Source organism: Chenopodium quinoa, unplaced genomic scaffold (assembly GCF_001683475.1).
Source record: "Chenopodium quinoa cultivar QQ74 unplaced genomic scaffold, ASM168347v1, whole genome shotgun sequence".
Lineage (NCBI taxonomy): Eukaryota > Viridiplantae > Streptophyta > Magnoliopsida > Caryophyllales > Amaranthaceae > Chenopodium > Chenopodium quinoa.
Genome location: NW_018743977.1, coordinates 1,372,882 through 1,391,330, shown reverse-complemented (window position 1 = coordinate 1,391,330; position 18,449 = coordinate 1,372,882). Strand labels below are relative to the sequence as shown.

Below are 18,449 nucleotides of genomic sequence, written 5' to 3'. Positions count from 1 at the left end.
AAATCCGTCGGAATGGACCTTTCCGACGGAATTTCCCTCGAAATATCCCGAAATTCCTACAAAAGGTATTGCGACGATGCCTTCAGACAGAATTCCATTGGAAATGGGCATTTCCGACAGAATTTCAGGGTTTTCCGACGGATTTTTCCCGTCGTTGATTGGCTGTTTTCTAGTAGTGCATCCTCCCCCCAAAACCTTTCCCTACCCTCGAAAAACCCTAGAAATCCCTCCTCATCCCTATAAAAACCGCCAACCTAGGGTTTCGAGGGTGGTCAACGGTTTTTACAGGGAGGAGGAGAGATTTCTAGGGTTTTTCGAGGGTAGTGGAAGGTTTTCGGGGGAAGGGGAAGGGTTTTTGGGCGGCAAAGAAGGGCAACGAGAGGAAGGTGAGGTGCGGCGAGGGTAGCTGGGTGGTGGCAGGGCGGTGAGATGCTCGGGGAAGGGGCGGCGAAGAAGGGCGACGAGTTATTTGTGCGGTGGGAGAAGGTTTTTAGGGGAGGGGAGGCTTATCGATGGGTGGCAACGATCGGGGAAAGGGAGGTGATGGCGGTGGAGGTGCGACTAGGTGGCAGTTGGGTGGTGGGGGTAAGGTAAAAGGGTGGTGGCTAGTGTGTGTGGTGGTGGAGGGGTGGCTAAGGAAAGGGAATGAAAAAAGTAGGGGGTGGGGAATGAGTTTAGAACAATTTTGGGTAAACCTAAAAATAAAAATGAAGAATGGGAATGACAAAAGATGCAAAACAAACACTTACAAAGGAAATCATTCCCATTCCTTTTCCCCATTATAGCGAACCAAACGGCCCCTAACATTAATTATTCAACAACTTGTGTTGAGTTGGCAATATATTATTGGCCACTCCAAACTCATTTACCCTCCTAAATACTAACATTAATTATTCAACAACTTGTGTTGAGTTGGTAATATATTATTGGCCATGCAAACTTTGTTAGCTTATTGCCCCCACATGCATAGTCTTAAGATGGGTTTTTATCTGCCAAACCGCATGCAAGACTCGTGATAGTCTTTTATGACATTATTGTCAAAGTCTTGCATGAAACTCTTCTTGAGACTCCGTTTCAGACTTGCGATAAAGACACCCTAAAGCTAAGAATGACATGTGCGATTTAATACATATATTTGGATGCTTAGTATTAGTTGCAACTTTCCCAAATCATTCCCTTTTTGATAAGTTTTTTTTTTTGTTTTTTTTTTTGCTTAATATGTCAATATTGCCCTTATTTAAAAAATTAAACATCACTTAGATAATTAATTACATTACACTAATAACTTAATCTGAATGTTAATCTAACAGCTCACACCAAAAATTAAATCATTTTCCTACCTACCAAATTTATTTTCCTTCAATTAAATCCATAGATGTTCATCAATTCATCAGACATGATGAATGAAAACCCTACTTCTTCAACATTCTACCTCCTTCTTCCCAACTTGGCTCTTTCTCTCTCCTCTCAATCTCCATTTGATTTCAACTCCGACAAGCACTACTAGCAGCAACGTCGTTGTCGTCGTCGTGGCTATGGTGGGTTTGCGGCAAGAAGGGAAGCAACACACATGGTTGTTTTCCACTACTAGAAAACACCTTATTTACGACGGAAAAATTCCGTCGGTACACCTTATAAATCCGTCGGAAAAGGTTGTTTCCGTCGGAACACGTTGTCGAAAACCCCTTTGTAGGAAATTTGGCTTATACCGAGGGATTTTCCGTCGGAAAAGGCCTTACCGACGAAATATATTCTGTCGGGGCTGGTTTTGACTTTTACCGTAATTCCGTCGCAAATTTCCGCCGGAACACGTTGTCGGAGTTGAAGTGGAATCCGACGGAATTTTCCGTCGGAAGAGGAATTTTCCGAAGGAATGTTCCGTCGAAAACGGCATATTCCGACGGAAAATTCAATAAAAAAAACAGCCCCCCACCCCCACCCACACCCACCTGCCCAGACCACCCACACCCACCTGCCCAGACCACCCACCCCCACCCACCCCCACCCCCACCCATACCCATACCCACCTACCCAAACCACCCACACCCACTACCCTAACTCGAAAAACCCACCCACCACCCTCACCCTAACCCGAAAAACATAACCCACCACCCGAATTATAACCCAGAAAACCCAAATTCGTACAAAAAATCAACAAAAAATTCGTTAAGAAAATCAACAAAAAAATCAACCCAAATTCGTAAAAAAAATCAAACCAAATTCGAACAAAAAAAAAATCAAACCAAATTCGTACAACAAATCAACAACAAAACCAAACCAAATTCGTACAAAAAATCAAACAAAAAAAATATTAATAACACAAAAACATACCTTAAAACCCAAATTGAATTCGAATTTGGTTTATTAAGGCCAAATTTGACCATGAAAAAGTCTAGATCTAGACTTTTTCATGGTCAAATTTGACAAAAAAACCCATTCATAACGTCACACCACTCGCCGTCACACCATCCGCCGGAAAACGCCATCACAAAATTCCAAATAGAGGAAGGTGAGGGGGCGTATAGAGGAAGGAGAAAGAGAAGGAAGGAGAAGAGAGAGAAAGGGGCGAGGAAGGAGAAGGGCCGAGGAAGGAGAAAGAAAAGAGAAGGAAGGAGAAAGAAAAGGAAGGAGAGGAGAGAGAAAGGGGCGAGGAAGGAGAAAGAGAAGGAAAGAGAGGAGAAAGAAAGAGAAGAGAGGCGGGGAGGAAAGGAGAGAGAAAACCGAAATGTTAGGGGAGGGAGGGGGAACCGGGTTTTGTAGGGTTTTTTAGGTTTGTGTTTTTTTTTTATTATTTAATTATATTCCGACGGAATTTTCCGTTGGAAACATAATGTTCCGACGGAAAATTCCCTGGGAAATTTCCGACGGATTTCATTTCCGTCGAAAGATTAAGTTTCCGACGGAATAAATTCCAATGGATTTGTATTCCGTAGGAAATCCGTCGTAAATTTCCGACAGATTTTAATTCCGTCGGAACTGGTCCGTCGTAAATTGGCCTATTTCTAGTAGTGTTTGTGGGTTTCATGGATGTGATTTTCGTGGGTTTGTGGGTGGTTTGGATTTAAGGGTTTTAGTGGGTTTGTGGGTGGTTTGGATTTAAGGGTTTCAGTTGGTTTGTGGGTGGTGTCGGTGATTTTTGGTGGGTTTGTGGATGGTTTTGGTGATTTTCGGTGGGTTTGTGGATGGGTTTTGTAATTTTCGATGGGTTTGTGGGTGGTTTGGGTGATTTTCGTGGATTTCTGGGTGGTTTGGGGGATTTTTTGGGTTTGTGGGCGGTTTCGGTGATTTTCGTAGGTTTGTGGGTGGTTTCGATGGTGTCGGTGTTGGTGGGTGGTCTAGGTTTAGGTGGTGTCGGGGGTTTCAATGGCGGTTTCGGTGGTGTCGATCGGTGGTTTAGGTTTCGATGATGTTGGTGGTGTCGATCGGTGGTTTGGGTTTGGGGGTTTTGGTGGTGTCGGTGGTGGTGGTGGTCCGAGTTTGGGGGGGTTCGGTGGTGTCAGTGGTGGTGGGTGGTCTGGGTTTAGAGGGTTTCGGTGGTGGTGGCCTGGTGTGGTGAGTGGCTTGGGTGGTTAATTAATCAAGTTTATTATATCTCTCTCCTCCTTAATCACATACCCTTTTATCCTATAATCACCATTGAGAAATCTTGACTTGGGATCCGTGTTGCACCTCAAAGTTGCAACTAATACGGAGGTAGTATTTCGTATTAAACATCTACTAAAGTCCTAAGTACATTGCACCCAAAAAAAAACTAAGTTTGAAATAGAAAATATAACGAACGCGTAAAAAAGAAAAATTCACAATATTGCACCCAAAAAAACTAAGCCCAAAGTACAAAATGTAACGAACTTGTAAAAGAGAAAAACTCACAAGAATAATTTCTCTTTTAGCAAGTCTTTTCAAATAGTTTGATCTTTCAAAAATCTGGGAATAATTCGAGTAAGCCCCAGTTTCTCAATTGAGAAACATGAAATCTAATGGCATGCATAAATGTAAATATGAGTACATTTATCAATATTTTATACTACCTCCGGTTTTTTTTATGTGCAACTTTGGAATATTTTATGTCTCACAAATATTCCTCAAAGTTGCACATAAAAAAAACCGGAGGTAGTATTTTTTGCTCAATTAACACCGTTAACTTCCCATCCACCTTCACTCTTCTTCTCCCTCCTCTTCCCACAACAAACTCCATTGAAGGAGCTTGAGTTTTTGTCCACCTACACCCCTCATTTCCCCCATTTCAACACCTTTCGTCTCCACCGACATGTCCACCACCATTTTCAGTGGTGAAACAAAAACCCTAAGAAAAAAGGGAAATATAAAAGCCATGGTCAGCCCCAAAGGGTAGGGTTGTTATGTTCCCCCATTGAATTGAAGCAACCCTTGAGCATTGGAAATCTCCATTGAAGAGCTCACCGAATTTCGGTCAAATTCACTAACTTAACAAAGCGTTTACTTTTGTTATGACTGAAAATACAAATCTATTCCCCCCTACCTACTCAAAATAACAACAGTGCCCCCTTGAGAAACTTGTACTTTCTCAAATAATCCCACCTTATAAGGCTATTTTTTAAAAAGTCGTTAATTTGTTTGTAACCAGTACAGCAAGTAATAAGCGTGACACATGCTTCATTCTACTTCTAGCTTTTTTTTTTCTTTATAATTTCGATATTAATTAAAGTAACATCCCCTCCCCCCCCCTATTATCCTCCTTCCCATTTCAAGGCCTTTTCAATTGTGGAGTTGCCACCACCTACACTGACCAAAAACACCACTTGACCTTATCTTCGCCACCAAAGCCTCCACCTTTCCTTCACAGTCTAACCGAAACCACCATCCACCCTCTCTACCCTCACTAAAACACTTCCTAGCCCCTTCAATCTCCCTGAAACCACCAACCACCTTCCCCACTCTCACCGAAACCATCAGGAACTACCATAGAATTTGAAACCAACACATATCTCTTGACAAAAATGGCCTATGGTGGTCGAATTTTTCTATTGATACCAAATTTGATACCACCACGTTCAAATTCGACCATTATGATGTTTGATTTTGGACAATTGTGTTGGAATTGTTGGGTGAAAGTTAAGGTGAGGTTTGGTGGTTGGGGTTGGATCGGAGTCCGGGTTGCTAATGGTAAAGAAGGGATGATGTTTTTGATAAGGGTGTTAGGGTGAGGTTTCGTGGTTGTTGGTTGACTAGTCGTATCACCAAATCAAAAGTAATCCTAGATTTCACTAACAAAGTTGTCAGAGTGGTAAGGTCAAATCCATAGGAAACACAATTAAGAAACATAAACCCTAACCCCTCTCTCTATCCCCCTCCGTGCGTGCATGTGGTGTTCATGTGGTGGTGTGGCTGTCGGTTTCTCCCTCCACTCTGTACTGTAGAAGGTGGTTCGAAGGTTGTTAATGCCTGACTATCTAGCTAGTAGTAATGGAGGTTTAATCCTAGCCTGTAGACTAAGTAAAGGAATCATGATTGAGGTTCTATTCTCCCAAGTTCGTAGTCAATATCACGCTTCAAAGGTATAATTATGTGAATCTTTATGTGTTATATGCATGCAAATCCTGATTAGGTGCGAACGAATATGGTTCGTGAAATTCCGTAATATAGTACCGAGATTCCTACATTGGTATTAGTTAGCCTTTTGCATGTACGCGTATTGATAATAATAATTTGATTATTTTGATGTCCATGTTAATTTAATTCAATTAAGAGGGAGAATAATTTAATTATGGATCAATTATTATTTAAATGGTGATTTAACGTTTGAAATTGTTAAACATGATTTAATTTGCTCAAATTAGCCCTATATTACTCGAAAAATTCAAACCCCAACCCTAATTTCAATACCCTAACCTGAATTTTGGTGTTTTTGTTTTGATTAATTTTGAATATTGTATGTTTCATGATTTTATTGGATTGATTTAATTCATAAATGTGACTTATTGTATCATCAATTATTTAATCTAAGGGTTAAATTAGATTAGAATTACTTTCATGAAAACCCTAAATTTTAGAATTGAATTGAGAATTTAATTTTAATTTGATGAATTTAGCATAATTGTTATGTTGAATTCATAAAGGACCAAATTAATTTAATTTAGCAATAATTGTTTTATTTAATTGACAGTCAAATTAAAAAAAATGGAAAGATTGAGGGCGGTAGCCATGGTTGGATGGCGCAGCCACAATGCCGAGGCAGATTTAGGTCCGAGAAGGAGGGGTGGGGGGGGGATTGATTGTCTCGATACAATGCTGAGGCAGATTTTGGTCCGAGAGGAAGGGGTAGGGGGGATTAATTGTCTTGGTACAATGTTGAGGCATATTTTGGTCCGAGAGGGAGGGGTGGGGGGGGGGGATGGGTTGTCTCGGTCCAAGGAGGGAGCAGTAGCATGCAAGTGCTGCACGGCTGCTGTCGCAAGGCAGTGTTGTCAGCTTCGGTTGGCGGCGTATAGATGGCCCTGCAACCTTGATTTTTCAAAAAAAAAAAATTATTTTATTTTATTTAAGATAATCTGAATTTTAAAATTAGTTTCAAATTTTGAAAGTTTGTTAGGATATTTTGAGCAAGATTCCAAATGGGTAATTGTTGATAAATACTCCTAAGTTTGTTAGGATAATCTTAGAGAATAAATGAGATTTATCGTTTAAGACCCTATTCATTTCCACCTAAAAAAATATTCACTAAACATAATTTCAGGTTAGAAAAAATAATTTAAGTTGAGTAAAAATAAGTAATTTTAAAGAAGATATATAATTCAAATTATTGGCAAGTCGATTCAATTTTTTTGGTTGGTAACGAGAAGGGCCCTATCGGGTTGGAACCTCTCACAAGTCCTCTGGCCCGGGTTAGTGGGCTAAACACTTTGGGAGTGGGGGGAAGGATAGGGAATTCCCTATCCCAAAATACAACACCTTACCACTAAACCAAACTATATTTGGTAGACAAGTCGATTCTTTGTTTATCATCTATTTACCTCTTATTTAAATCGTAAATTTTGACTCGAGGTTTTCTAATCAAAAAAAACTTTTTTTTTATTTTATTATTATTTTAATTTTTTATAAGATTCTAGAAATTACCATAAATTGGAGTGTAAAAATACAAGTACTCCGTACCAAACTCCCAAAAATAAATGTTACCATAATTGTAATTTCCCCTTATAGAGTGACTAGGAGGCGACTTTACCATAAGTGATGCCTCCATATAAATTGCTTACGAAACACTCTCCTCACTTCAGCAGACATTTTACACTCTCTCTCTCTAGATCTGAACTCTCTATTTCTACTTTCTCTCTCTTCCCAATCTTCAAGATTCTCAGCAAACTTGGACTCTTTTTTAACTGAAAATTTTATTTATAAATATCCCCAATATTTATATTTTTATTGAGAACAAATTTTATATTTTACAATCTATCTTATTCTGCAGATTGATTGAATTTGATTGAATTAGGGTTTTTTGTTTTAAAGCTTGAACCTTTAACTATGGCGGCTGGTTCTGCCTCTGCCTTTGAGGTTATTTATTTTATTTTATTTTAAATTTTGTTAATCGTTTTTGGGTTTTATTTTGATTTAAATTTGAAATTTTGGGTATTATTTTAGCTTTTTGCTCTGTTTTTTTTCCTGAATTTTTTTGACGGGGTTTTGAATTATCAGGTTGGTTCGTTCTTTATTACGAAATATTATCATGTGCTTAAAGAATCGCCGGAGTTTTCTCATCAGTTTTACAATGATGCTAGTACCTTGACTCGAGTTGATGGTGATGATACTCAAACTGTTTCTACTATCTTGGTAATGATTTTTTTATCTCATCCTCTGTTTAATTTTTATAGGAAGTAATGATGTAGATGGGATTCGATCTTATATTCCGAGGTCACGGGTATCGCCTCGTGATTTTACTGGCTTGACTAGTTGACGTTCATGGGATTATAAGTGTGATTGATTATATAGTTTTGGAACATGCTTGGTTTTATATGATATGCTATGAGTACAACTGTACAAGTCTTATCTGATGTGCATTCTTAGTTTAAAGTATAGTATTCTCAATTCGATTATTGTCGCTTTGTATTATGAGTGTATGTTGTTGAGATAAATTGAATTTTCAATGATTAAAGTGTTTAGAGTGGCTTAAAGGGTCATATTCCTCTAAATACATTGTAATTTAGGTGAATTAGTCTTGTTTAAGAAACTAAGGGATGAAGGACTTATGTGAAGAAATCCCAAATACACCCCATCACTTGATTATTTAGCTCAAAAGCTAATACGAGCAAGTTTAATACGGAGGTCTCAATAATGTTCTGTCCAGCCTTTTAATAAGGATTGGACCATCATGTGGATTGATGTCAATCATTGAGAAGTAATGGGATTTTGCTTTATTATACGAAGTTTTAAACTTTTAATCCTGGTAATCGCTTTAGGTCAAGAAATATTGCAGGATAAAGGCCATCCTATATTTACTGTTTGAGCCAAACTTTGATATAGTGCTATTAGGGATACCCACCTAAGAGAGCAGCTGCATAACTTGGTTTGAGCTTCTCGTTGACCTACCTTCTTCATCTACTCCTTATCAATTGTCGGATTTGTCATTCAGTACTGAATAAGGTCATCTTTGGGTGTCTTAGATAACATATCCGAGTGGCATCTTGTGGACTGACAAATTGGACAAAAAATCCAAGTTATCTTGTTAGTTTGTATACGCTCTAATATGATCATATTTTAACTGCATGTGAATTCAATTGCATCAATGTGGTTTTACTTATAAATTATTAGAATGGTTGACATACTAAAAATGTATGTGCAACATTTCTGAAATTGCAGAGTTCTTAAATTCTCATTTGCTGTTTAATCAGTTTGTTTTAAGAATTTATGATTTTCCTTTCATGATTATCCTTTTATCAAATTTGCCAAAATGTACATCGTTCCTTCTTTCCCACCCCTTGTGTTATTGTGCTTCATGTTTTATATAGATGTATTGTTGTATTCGTATTCATTAACAGATGCATTCATATGTTCCTAATTTCCTGAAGTACATTTCCTTAACAAAAATTAAACTATGGAAGCATATCATATCATATCACTAATAAATAAAGCCGATCTCAGCCAGGAAGTGTTGCGCCACGTAGGAGATAAATATTGATTATTGTGGCACATATGATGCTAAGTAAGCGATTTTTGAATAGATTTTTTAACATAAAATTGTTGTATAGAGTTTTATTATCGATAGAATTATAATATTTCATGTATACAAAATTAATCATAACTTTTAATAAATATCCTATAACTCAATTCTATTTCCATCGACAAATTCATTTTAAAAAGTTCTTTAAAATAAGATCCATTTATAAACTTTTATATGTAGTTGGCCAAACTGTGTCACCAACTATTACAAGAGTTATTTCGTTAGTGCTATAAGGGTTACTTGGTTAGTGTTATAGTGGTTACTCAATCAGTGTTATAGATAGGGGTTACTTAGTCAGTGTTAGAGGTTAGTTACTTAGTTAGTATTACAAGCATTACTCGATCAGTTTTATAGGGGGTTACTATGTCCGGCCAGATGGCGTGGCTAGCCGCATACAAAATGCATTGTTATTTAATTTATTTAAAAAATATTAGAGAATCAGTAATAAAAATAAGTTTTAATCAATAAAAATAATTTTAATTTGATAAAAATACTTTCAGTTAAATGAAAATAATTTAAGTTCAATAAAAATAATTTTAAGTCTTTAATAACATATAGATATCTATTTACAAACGAAACTACAAAAATACACTATTATATAAATATAAGCCATATGATATCATATGTCTAAATATCCACATTATCAAAACGAATTATTTAACCATATTTAACATTCAAATAAAAATGTTATCTTAAAATTTTATCAACCATCTGGTAGCCAGGTAACTAATAAATAAAGCTAAATTTTAAGCCAAGGCACGAGACTGCGACACTCGGCTTTACAACTTTTTGCCAAGTGTCACACCACCTAGGCAACAATTACTTTTATTTTAAGATAAAAAAAAGTTGACGAGATTTAGATAGATTTTATAAGATAAAAAAGTTAGTTTAGAATTATTTTCAATAAAATTTGGATAGATTTTTAGGATAATTATGTTGGTTTAGAGTTTTGTTTTCGATAAAATAACAATATTTCATATGTACTAATTAAATTATAACTTTATTTATAAAAATATTAAATTACAATTAAAGACATTGAAACCACAACTTATCTTAGAAATATCATCCAATAACATGAAAATAGGTGCAACTCCAAACTAATTTCTTTTACTTGCTTTGACCATGTTACTTGCATCACTTTCAAGAACTACCAGAAAGCCCAAGCTCTTTCCCAAAACCACCCACAACTTTATGAGCGTTAATAGTCTTAATACTATATTTTTTTTTTTACAAGTATGATTGTCAAGTGATTATTAATCCATGAGTAGAAAATTCGAATAACATATATATTAATCTCACATATAGTGTATAATTCTATAATTTATATTGCGCTATTACAAAAATCAATAGTATTCTACGTTAAAATATCCTAAATCAAAAGGGATATGTACCTCTTACATAACACTATTTGTATGAACGATATGTTTTGAAATTTAGCATGTAGATAAAAAGTTTATCTTAAAGTTCAATAAACAACCCGGATATCGTCCGGGGCACAAAACTAGTATGATAATAAAGCTAAGTTATGCTTCAAATTTTTTTTTCAGCCATTATTCTTTAACAAAACTGTTGCAATTATTTGGCAGGACATCCATTCAGTTCTAACTTCTCTAAATGTTAGTGGAGTTGAAGTGACAAAACTAAATTGCCAAGACTCTTTGAACGGGGGCATTCTGGTTATTGTGTCAGGCTATGTGAGGTCCAGAAACTTCAGTGGCAAGAGGAGGTTTACACAGGCCTTCTTCTTAGCTCCTCAGGAGAATGGTTTTTATGTCCTAAATGATATTCTTCAATTTAATGATGAGGTTCTAGTTAACCAGCATCCAGTGCCAGAACCTGAAATCAAGGTTGATTCTGAAATTCCTGCATCCAGCCCTCGCTTAGACCAGCCAGGTACTGATGGAAGCTGTTATGTTTGTGTTCAGCTTGAAGGAAGCTTGATATATTCTTGCTATCTGGATGTGATGATATAATATGATTTTGGTGACCATTTTTTAATGTTAAGTGCATGTGATTTTTTCTTTATACCGTTTGAAATGTAAATTACTGCTACAAAACTGCGTAATATGCATATCAAAATTCTTGTTATATCACAAAGTTATTCCATGTCACAAGCAGTAATACTAGAAGGAATGCCATTCATGTTGTATTTTACGAAGTTTTTTGGTTTATATAATTTGTGGCCCTTCATTTCTGGATTTTATGTCATGGATTCTTGCTGCTTTTTAAACTTTAAGCAAACTTGTTTTCTGCTGCAGTGTCTAATTTCGAGCTGGAGGAAGAGACCAGGGAGTATGTGAATTCAATTCCCATTGAAGAAGATTATCCTGTGGACAAATATAGCCTTCCCGATGAAGAGCAACATGAAGAGTCTCATGAAGAAACCATTGTCCAGGAAGCCCCTGTTGAAGAGTCTGCTCCACCTGAAAGTGCTGTGAACCATATGAACTATGTGGAAGACCCGATATCTGTTCCAGCTGACGAGCCCGGAGGGGAGCCCGCCGGGGAGCCTGCCAAACTATCATATGCTTCAATTGTAAGCCTTCTAGTTTCTAGCCATTTGTTTTAAAGCTGTTTAAATCACCTTGACAAGTTGGTTCTTTGAAATGTCTGTTTGAAGTACGCTTGTTTAAAAAGATTTAATTTCTAAATTGAATTTGATGAGTTATAAAAGTTTGATACAACAGAAAGAGATCTGATTTTGTGAAACTCCAATGTTCTTAATTTTTGTTTGATCTTGTAATAGAAAAATTACTTGGGCCAATCTTATGATTTTAGAGATAACATTCTGCATATCATAAAGTATCTCATTTATGATATTCTATTGTCAAATTTTGCAGTTGCGAGCATCAAAAGGGCACTCCTCACATCCAGTTGTTTCTAAACCTGCTGCAAGGCCTCGCATCCCACCTCCATCAGAGCAGCAACAGAAAGTGCAACCGATTGCTCCACAATTAAATGCATCAGCTTCATCATTTGTTCCCGAGGCAGCTAGTCCTGGGGCTGATGAAGGTTCTGTTCAAGAAGGTATGTGTAAACCCGTTATCTACTTTGTATATGCCTCTTGTAGTCTTGTCTTATGTGGACTCAGGTTTTTTGTGGTGTGCATTGATAGTTGGGTTTTTTAATTTTAATCCTTGATGTAACACAACAGTTTGTGCTAATGCATACTTGGGTAGACTGACAACATGATAACTATTGCTGAAAAACAATTAGTAGGCTGTTCTTTGGTGGGATGTTGGAACGCTTCCTAGGAAATGCAATAGTTTAGTTGATTGCAGGATTTAGAGATTCCCTTAATCAACCTAGGGTGGACTATGTAAGAACTTGCATTTCCCAGTAAATAGATCCTCAATTCTTTACTTCAGCCAGGAATTTTGTCAACCAAAAAGTTACAAACAAGGTGCTTTATTGATTTTATTAGTGAATATATTTTTGTCTGGACTATGCTTCTCATTATCCATAATTTATTTTTTTGGAGGATATATATGTTGGTTTTGGTCTGGCAGCTATGATGTATTATTGGTTGTCAATTTAGGACTTCATGCAAGGTATTATGCGATGTACTGTAATAATTTCTGAGGAACGTTATGCCATTAAACTGTTATGGTACCCGAGGAAGGTTTACCTGGAGGCTTTATAACTTGTAAGTATATTTTTCAAATACATGTGGTCTGTTGACAAGTTTCTGAGCAGCAGAACTGATGTTCCAGTACTCAAATGGAGAGTGTGAGGGTATAAGACTCTTGAAACATCAAAGCATTTTCTCTAAGGAGTAATTGACAGTGCCAAGCTCTTTAAAACAATATGATTTTAGGTTCGACCCTTGTCGAAAGTGATTGAATTTTGGTCTTCTAGTCAAAATTTAGTCAGTAATTGAGTCTAGGAGCTCATTGTTGAAGTTGAATATCAATTGTGAAATCACGCACTCCAGCTGAGAGGAGACACCCCTATCTTGGATCATGTATTGAATTTATTGCAACAGATTTCTAGCCCCTTCGTAGCTTTATCTCTGGTATCTCATTAGGTATTGTTTCAGTGGCTGTGTGTTTAAATATTTTTAAGAGGTTTAGCTCAATTAAGAATTCTAGCATGACATATATTGTTTTTTGGCCTTGGTTGACAAATATCACCTAAATCCACTTTTACTTTTTATTTTAAGTTTTGCTTACAAAGGGTCTTGCTCTGTTACATTTCCTCCATTTCCAAGCAAAAATAAAAAGTTAAATTCATTATATCCTGATATACTCTATAATGAAAATATTTCTTTATTGGTGTTTACAAAGCATTGCTTGCATTGCCATTAATTCTATCTAAAATCATGTGGAACATATTTGTTAGTGCTATTGTTCTTTTCCTACATATCTCTTGTTCTCATCATTTTTTTGGTGGGAATTGTACAACTCAGGGGAGATGACGTCTGTCTATGTCCGAAACTTGCCCTCAAATAATGTTACTACTGCTGATCTTGAGAAGGAGTTCAAAAAGTTTGGTAAAATCAAACCGAATGGAGTAGTCATTAAAAATCGCCAGGTGAGTGATATGCATGGTTTTGTGAAGTTGATTTTGGGATTTGTTTGAAAATGCTTACTTGACTTTTTACTTCTGGACACGCAGGATCTTGGAATTTGCTATGCATTTGTTGAATTTGAGGACATTTCTAGTGCTCAAAATGCAATAAAGGTATTAAAGTAACTTCATTGTCATTATATTTGACCGTTTACGCCTAGTTTAGCAAGTATTGGATCATGCAAATTTTCGGTTTGTGCAGCAGAAACTTGTCCTAGTAATGTTAGTAATAAGTGATTTTAGTACTCATCAGATATTGAAATTATGGTTGGTTGGTTGTGAGTGTATCTTATGTTTATTGCTATGCTGGCCCTTTAGCAACCACTGAAACAATTGTTGACTTGTAACAGTTTCATAATATGCTGAAATGAGTTCTTGACAAAATGTGTTGCCATCATGTGTTTTTAAATTCATATTAAAAAAATGTTTAATATTGTTTGGTGTTTCCTTTTAAGTTTAGCCTGAATTCTGTTGGTGACTTGGTAATTAGAAGTTTCTTATAGTATTTTCCTTCGAGCTGTGATGTTTTTTTTGTCAGTTCATCATTTTGTGTAATAGTATCTGAGAAGTGCGACCAGAAATGTGTTGATGTAAAAAAAACTGCAGTGTGCAGTGTTGTTGGGGAACATTTCAGCTGTGTGCTTTTAGTGAAAAGATAATAGAAAAATGTGGTTTCATGTCCAAGTGTCATTGGAATTCCCTATTGTTTTTTGTAAACCCAATTTGTGTTTTATGAATTTATTGATTTCCTTTGCTATAGTTTTCTCAAACCTTTATGTTTTTTTACTCGCACGTATTTACTACTCCTTTAAAACTTTCTTGAAATTTATTCTTTGTCCTTTTATAAAAACTCTCTTAACTTTTACTTGGATGCTTCTTTCTTTTTGTCACTTTTCAAACCTTTTTTCAAACTCTTTCATCCGATTATCTTGTTATGTGTTATGTCCCTTTTTTATATCGGACGGTTTCTTCTGACGATTAATGTTAGCCGACCCCAAATCATTTTGAGATTAAGGCTTTGTTGTTGTTGATAATTGTTAAAATTGTAACAAATGTATTTCGGAATCTAATTTTATCGATTTTTTTTTACAGAATTCTCCCATAGAGTTGCTGGGTAGACCAATCTACATTGATCCGAGGAAACCAGGTGGAAGCAGTAGTTCCCGTGGTGGAGGTATGTGCTATACTCTGTTCTAGTTCTGTTTATCGTAAAATCCTTGTTAGGTTTATATGGACCCTCATTTGTTTACTCACGTTATGGAATATTACAAAAGCATTTGAATAAATCAGTTGCTGACTGTCCGCTAATTAAACGCGAAGTAACCTATATTTAGGCAAAGCAGCCCAAGAATGACCGGGACAAAGGGTAGAAGCTAGCTTTTAAGTCAACTGAAATGCCATTTACTATATATAGTGGGACTGTGAGAGTAGAATTTATAGCCAGTGGAGCTGTTAGTTAAGTTATTGTGCTCACTTTAATTGTAGAAAAGGAAGTTCATTGTCTCATAATTTTTAAATTACAATTTTCAGAAGTTAAGTCAAATATAATTCCTTTGTGCCATGAACTTTGTTACATTTGGAGTTACACGCACTGCACTTTAACCATTTATTATAGATTATGTGTGAGGAAAAGAATAGTCATGTGGGATCTCGGTAGAGTTGTCTCGATGTATAGTTTTTAAATTTGTTAATTTTTTTAAATTTATACTCCATCTATTTTTTTTCTTTTCTTTTTTAATGTACCCATCTTGTTTTTCACACTTTTTATGTTCTTCTCTAATAGTCAATATCTTTAATTTTTATTATAAAAAAAAACATAAAAAAGTTGCTTTTTGTAAATTACATATGGAGACGGTAATGAAAGGGATTCCAATTGTAGTACATTATCCTTGATATGAAAGTAGTATTTCCAAACTAGAAAAGTTCCCTAGATAATGCTTGCGTGAAGATTTATTTAGTAATTGAACTCTGCGAAACAGCAAGGGTTGCAAATGAGACAGCAAGTCAGCAAGGGTTGCAAATGGCTTGAAAAGTAGGGGGTGGCATGTTCCAATAAATTACAGCATCAGGCTTGTGCTCAGATTGAAATTTGAAATATTGAATAAAATCTAAGTACATGAATTCGATATACATATATGGATTTCTTTGTTATCACAATATTGCTGTGATGATAGTCATTTGATGATTCAACATTTTGCTTATGTACAAGTACTTTTCCATTTTACAATAGTGCCCCTTCTGAAAATTATCACGGTTCTGATTTCTCTTATTCACATAAACAATTGGCAGCTGCAGCTAGAGGCAGAGGCCGAGGTGGTTACCAAAATAACACTTCAAGAGGACGTGGTGGGGTCAGAAACCCTGGTCGAGGAGACAGCAACGACTACAATAGGAGTAGAGGCTCAGGGAATGGCTTCTACTAGTGCATACGCCCCAGTAAAGCATATGCGAAGCAATTATCTGGAAGAGGGGAGAGTGACGCTAAATTATTGTTCTTTCTCTGTAGGTGCTTTTGTCTGCTTATTTGTTAGTGATAAACAATTAGGTCTCCACCCTTGATCTAGGGGTATTGAATTATTTACCTGAAGGTGGGGGCATGAGAAGCATATTTAGTTTATATTTCTATAGAAGGTGCATATATGCCGCCTTCGTCCCCATGTGTTTTTCATCTACATGGGGATTTTTTTTGAATTTTCTGCCAAAAGTTTGGTTATTTGGCTGCCCTTGAATTGAATTTGTGTTATCTGAATTTTGGTTAATTGACTAATGAGATGATTTCAAGTTTGTTCGGAATCATCAAAATGGCTTTATTTAATAATTGATCATATTATTCATTAGTAGTGTTGGAAGATCATTCCATATTGTGCATTAAAAAGGAATTTACATACGTATTTTACTAGCTATTTTTCAAGGAGCATATAATTAGTCTGTTACATTATGCATATATGATACTGTGGTTTTACTATGAATCTTAAATTTCTTCTGAACATACAAATTCTTCTTGTTGAAGGGCATGAAATATATAATAAACAGGGCTCTAGCACAAAAAAATAAACGGGAAAAGTATTCCCTAGGCTGGTGTTGCTAATATTTTCGAGTTTTTTTTTAACCCTGAACGGATCGGAAAATCTAGGTTGTTGCAGCAATCATGGCGCTCTGATGACGAGTTGCAGGCATTGTGCATAGATTTCCTTCTTCTGTTTCCCAGAGAAAATTAGCATATGCTGCAATCACATGACTGCAGGAAAGCAATACAGGAAAAAATCAGTTGAAAATAAAGGGACACGAGAAACCAAATACAGCATTTAATACCAACCTATTTTCAGGGGAAGCCTGAACAGATCTTTGGAAGTAGCTTAAAGCTCGTTCTTCATCGCCATGAAGCTCCCAAATCAGCTGCGCGTATTGTGAAAGGATTTCACCATCTCCGGGATCCATTAGTATTGCTCGAGAGTAATATTCCTCAGCCCCTCTAAGATCCTTAGACTGGAGGTGAGATAGATTAGCAATAAGAAGAATGTGAGTATGAGATTGTATGCTACATGAAGAGAATATGAATGTTCGAGGTTAACCTTATGAAGGAACTCAGCATAGTTTCTCAAGATCATTGGATTTCCAGGATTTTCTTCAACCATATTCTTGTAGTGTTCTGCCATGCTAGCCTTGTTGCTGCCATCTTCGCCAAAACCTACTGGTTTATATTCGTTGTGTCCTCCACTGCCTCTTCCTCCATTGTTATATCCACCGCCACCAGTAAATACTCCGAGTCCTCTTGCAAGATGCATTTTAGAGGGTACCATTTCAATCTCCTCTTGAGCATAAAGATACCTTTCTTGTAACCCCATGTTCATAAATGCTATGGTCTTATCTAAGCTTGAATCATCCCTTGTTTCCTCTTGAACTTCTTCATCACTTTCTTCTTCCTCATCATCTTCATACCGCCTTTTGGAATTGTGCATCGAGAATGAAGGGATGGATTGCAGAATCGAGCAGCTGGGTTTGCGCGGAAGCTTCTTGGCAGCAGGGATAGAACGGTTGAATTCATCAAAACTGTTGCAGACTAATTCTTCCAAGTTTCCTTCAGATTGTACCCTTCGAAATCCATTGGTTTGAGATCCATCAGATGTGATTTCGGCATTGATAGAAGGGGACGAGTTGGAGATTGATGAGGGGGTAATGAGATTCAGGGGACATGTAGGTGTTTGATGGAAGGAAAACTTCTTAGGTGGTAGAAGTTTGGGAGAGGTAAACTCCGAGTGGTTGCCGTGGTTTGGAGATTCCGAGTACGACGAAAGAAGTGAGCCAAGAATAGGGGTGGATGAGCTTCTAATGAGCATCATCTTTGTGATATTTTTCCAGTATGAAAAAATGGAGAAGAATCTGAATTCAAAGGGAAAAAAAGTGCTAAAACTATCCTGCCAGTTGCATAAATGAGATAATGGTAGTATATACTATTATTAAAAGTGATGATAATAGAAAATAATGTAATGAATGGCCTAAAAATCTTAAGAGAGATTATAATTTGGGCCTACTATCTAAACAAAATTGAACAAAAAACAAGCAAAAAAATGTCATTTTCTTCTTTACTAAATGTTGATATTTTGGCCCTTTCGTTGTGAATTTTGTACCTTTTTTGGTTTAATTTGGTGATAATTTCAGGATATGGCATTCAATGAATTCACATGCAAACTCT

General features: G+C 36.4%; 2 protein-coding genes across 3 annotated transcripts; one reads left to right on the top strand and one right to left on the bottom strand.

Annotated features, from left to right (window-relative positions):
• Positions 1-7,232: 7,232 nt before the first annotated feature.
• Positions 7,233-16,549, top strand: LOC110689710 (ras GTPase-activating protein-binding protein 2-like). Of its 2 annotated transcripts, none has more exons than XM_021866491.1 (9): positions 7,233-7,524; positions 7,666-7,800; positions 10,774-11,080; positions 11,446-11,723; positions 12,028-12,214; positions 13,596-13,720; positions 13,805-13,870; positions 14,849-14,930; positions 16,052-16,549. In XM_021866491.1, the coding sequence occupies exons 1-9, from the start codon at positions 7,495-7,497 to the stop codon at positions 16,177-16,179; spliced, it is 1,338 nt and encodes a 445-aa protein (XP_021722183.1). In that variant the 5' UTR covers positions 7,233-7,494; the 3' UTR covers positions 16,180-16,549. The 2 variants fall into 2 exon arrangements, with proteins under 2 accessions (XP_021722183.1, XP_021722182.1); XM_021866490.1 differs by having other exon boundaries at positions 16,046-16,549.
• Positions 16,550-16,698: 149 nt separating this feature from the next.
• On the bottom strand, positions 16,699-18,224 carry LOC110689711. Its single transcript, XM_021866492.1, has 3 exons — positions 17,329-18,224; positions 17,073-17,242; positions 16,699-16,994 (listed from the first exon to the last, which is right to left on the bottom strand). Exons 1-3 carry the CDS (start codon positions 18,094-18,096, stop codon positions 16,886-16,888), a joined length of 1,047 nt encoding a protein of 348 aa, XP_021722184.1. The 5' UTR covers positions 18,097-18,224; the 3' UTR covers positions 16,699-16,885.
• Positions 18,225-18,449: the final 225 nt, after the last annotated feature.